The following is a 3,190-nucleotide window of genomic DNA, read 5'->3' on the forward strand; positions in this document are numbered from 1 at the left end:
ACTCTGCTTTGCGAGATTGTTCTCTTTCTAACTCGTCAAAAGAATAAAAGAACTAAATAAATTTAAAGTGAGAGTCGAGTGTAAGGAACTAAAGCAGTTCACTTTAATCCCACGCAGATTTCCAAATTTTAGTCTCCAAAGTATTGCAAGCTATCATTGACGTCAGTCAAACCACACTTCATTAACTCCGTCACATTTTCTGGACCAATTGTTTAGATATCTGATGGAAGATGAAGAAGACATGTCAACCTTACAAAAGCCAACTTGCCAGTTCCCACAAATCAATCTCTTATCATAGTAGTGGCTGGCGTCTAGGTGGTGTGACATTCCTGGCGGTTTGAGTCATAAACTAATTTTCTTGCAAACCAAGGAATTTTGACTAGTAGATTAACGAATTTGTGCCATTGAAAGATGTTTTTTTTAAAGTTATTTGAGTTGTTAAAATTGATTTGAACGATATTTTGGCTTAAAGCACTCCCTTTAAAAGTGCATTTTTTGATGTTAAATAGAGTGCTGTTATTTTGACAAAAATATACTAAATAAACCTAAATTATTTGTTCCAAATCGAATAATGTAGTGGCGTATTTGGTTTAAAAATGGCTTGCTGCGTTGTCATCTTATGCATATATTCATAAAATGCGTTCTACTAAATAAAGACGGGAGTCCTCTTGAATGTCACAGTGTTGCATGGTATTGGCCCCATAGCGTCGTATCTAACAAGTGTGGCAAGGTGCGAAATGAGATGTGCAAGTTTGGATGTCAGATGTGTTTACATCTCACCTATCACCGTACTTATTTCACCATCAAAAACCATGCCTCACATTTCTCACTCATTTAGGTCTGACATTCTGACCATAGAAAAATCTGTTCATCAAATGATTGTAAAGTCTTACCATTAAAACTACTTCACAAATTTCATAGCTAGTGTTGTAAGCTGATTAGATCATGAATTGACTTCTAACTCTACGTTGCACGCGAGGCTAGAATGATTTAACTGAGGACAGGTTACTTCCATGTATCCTCCACAGAGTGACCTAGAATCCATCCACCTACAGCGGGTGGCTTCCATATGCGCTACCAAGATTTAGCGATATGCTGAGGGATTCAAGGTATTAGTTCCTCACTTCCCCTTTTTAATTCTGTTTCTCATTTCCATCAAAGTTCCAGTGATCGTGCCAGGTCATAACAGTATGCTAGACGACTACTACTGGAAGTCTTAGATTACTGCAAAGCTAGAACTGCAGCTGTAGTTATGGGTAATATTATTAACATAATCAGAGGTAGTTATATCTGCAACCGAACGCCATAGTGCTTTTAAAACAATTAAAACAAACTAATTACCCAATTAAAAATTGACGTTAAAGTTGAAACTGGGGACCCGTAGACCACAGGGCTACATTGTTTTGTCGCGTAGAGTTAAAAAATACCAAATCAATAAAAACTAAAATTAGATCACTTCGTCATGCATCCCAGAGCCCGACATTTAGGCAAGATAAAGAGACACAAGGCGAAACATTTCAAATATAATTGTTGTTTTTTAGACACCAGACACAACACCACAATGGGACCACGCGATAAGCTACACGCCCCTCTGTGCGACACCTTCTGCTACCTGTTACAATGTCCTACATTTTATGCTTCCAGCAGTTTTTTAAGCCTGATTGCTTCGGTTTAAGTTTGCAGTTAATGCGCTTTTAATTCTTCATCACCTCTCCAGGAACGTTAATAAGCCAAAGCATTGCAAGCAGGTAGAATTCATCCAATTTTTGCTTTAGTAAACATCTCGGCATCCATTATCTTTCAAAAAATTTTTTTTAATTTCTTCTTTCCGCCACTTTATTTGTGCGCATTATTCCATCCATTGTTTCAGATGGTAGTGTTTTAGTTGTGCATGTCATGAGAGGTTAGTGTGCCTACCGCCAGGGCACCAGCTTCATGCTGTTTCTTATTCCCACTTGTTTCGACCACTTTCCCTATTTACCTTTAATAGCAATTGCGTTGGCAGACAGGCTAACTAATCCGTATATAGATGGACTAACAAAGTAAACAAAGAAATCAAGGATGTTCTGAATTACCTCACACACTGCCCACAAACGTTAGAGATTAATATTTTTTGTCCTCCTACAATTTCTTACTCATTTTTTCTCATTCCTTCTCCTTTTTCTCGAAAGTCCCACTTCTTGTACTCTTTCAGTACAACATTTCTTATTATTTAACACCCGTATTGAGTTCGAGTCGCCTCCAGTCTCCTCTCCATTTGGGGGCAACAATATGCTCAAAAGCAGAATTTTGAAGAAGAACTTACGTTTACCAATTCCGTAGTGGTACACAGGTGATTCACCAATTTCTTTTCCTCATTTATCCTTTGATCTCCTTCATTCCTACATTTTGCAAGCACAAAATTAGCAGTAAAATAATTTGAAGGACATTATAGTAATCTGAACTTTGCCAGGCTGCGGTAAGTGTAACTTGGCTAGACTGGACTAGATTGGGCCATCTCCTCTACCATTTATACTCTGCAGCTGTTTCTTTCCCTAACATTTAAGTTCTACTTTATTTGCCACCCAAAGTCGGTTAGAAAGATTATGAGACCGATTGAGACTTTTCCACTTTGTGTCGCAGATATTGGGGAGCAGTATGCTCATGTAGGACCACATGACACGTTCAAACAGGCGAAGGAAGTAAGACTCTCCTGTCTCTCCCTTATCGTACTTTTCTAGTCACGCCGATGTTAGGGCTTTCAGACATTTAAACACTCGAATACAGGGACAATTTATAGCATAATTAAAGTAGTATAGACATGTTGAAACTGTCACATTCACCGTATGTTTTATAGTTCATGAGTTGGGATATCTTGCATTTTGTTAAAGATCTTGTGAATCATCTAAGGTAGCAAAAACTGTTCCGTGACTTTGTTAAGTATTTGACTGAGTAAGATCATTTCTCTTTTGTACACTACTTTGAGTTTTGAATATGGCGAGAGGTACTGAAGGGAGAGAAGGTGTGAGGGTCTTGTAGTTGCAGATATGCATGCACCAGTGAACCAGGTGATAAGCGAGGCAAATGTCTAGAAGTCAGCCGGAGAAAAAGGGCAAGCTATCTTTGTTAGCGATGAAGGACGGATAAGACAGAAGAGAAGAATTTGTGCATTGAATGCATTGCAAGCACCACTCCCGTTTGAAATGTAGGA

General features: G+C 38.4%; 1 protein-coding gene across 1 annotated transcript; it reads left to right on the forward strand. All coding sequences in view use genetic code 11, as the record gives it.

Annotated features, from left to right (window-relative positions):
- Window positions 1-2,585: 2,585 nt before the first annotated feature.
- On the forward strand, window positions 2,586-2,735 carry EGR_11103 (hypothetical protein; the record flags this gene model as incomplete). The annotated part of the gene is made up of 2 exons (XM_024500352.1): window positions 2,586-2,681; window positions 2,721-2,735. The coding sequence occupies 2 exons, from the start codon at window positions 2,586-2,588 to the stop codon at window positions 2,733-2,735; spliced, it is 111 nt and encodes a 36-aa protein (XP_024345233.1).
- Window positions 2,736-3,190: the final 455 nt, after the last annotated feature.

This window comes from Echinococcus granulosus (assembly GCF_000524195.1).
Source record: "Echinococcus granulosus chromosome Unknown EG_S00383, whole genome shotgun sequence".
NCBI lineage: Eukaryota > Metazoa > Platyhelminthes > Cestoda > Cyclophyllidea > Taeniidae > Echinococcus > Echinococcus granulosus.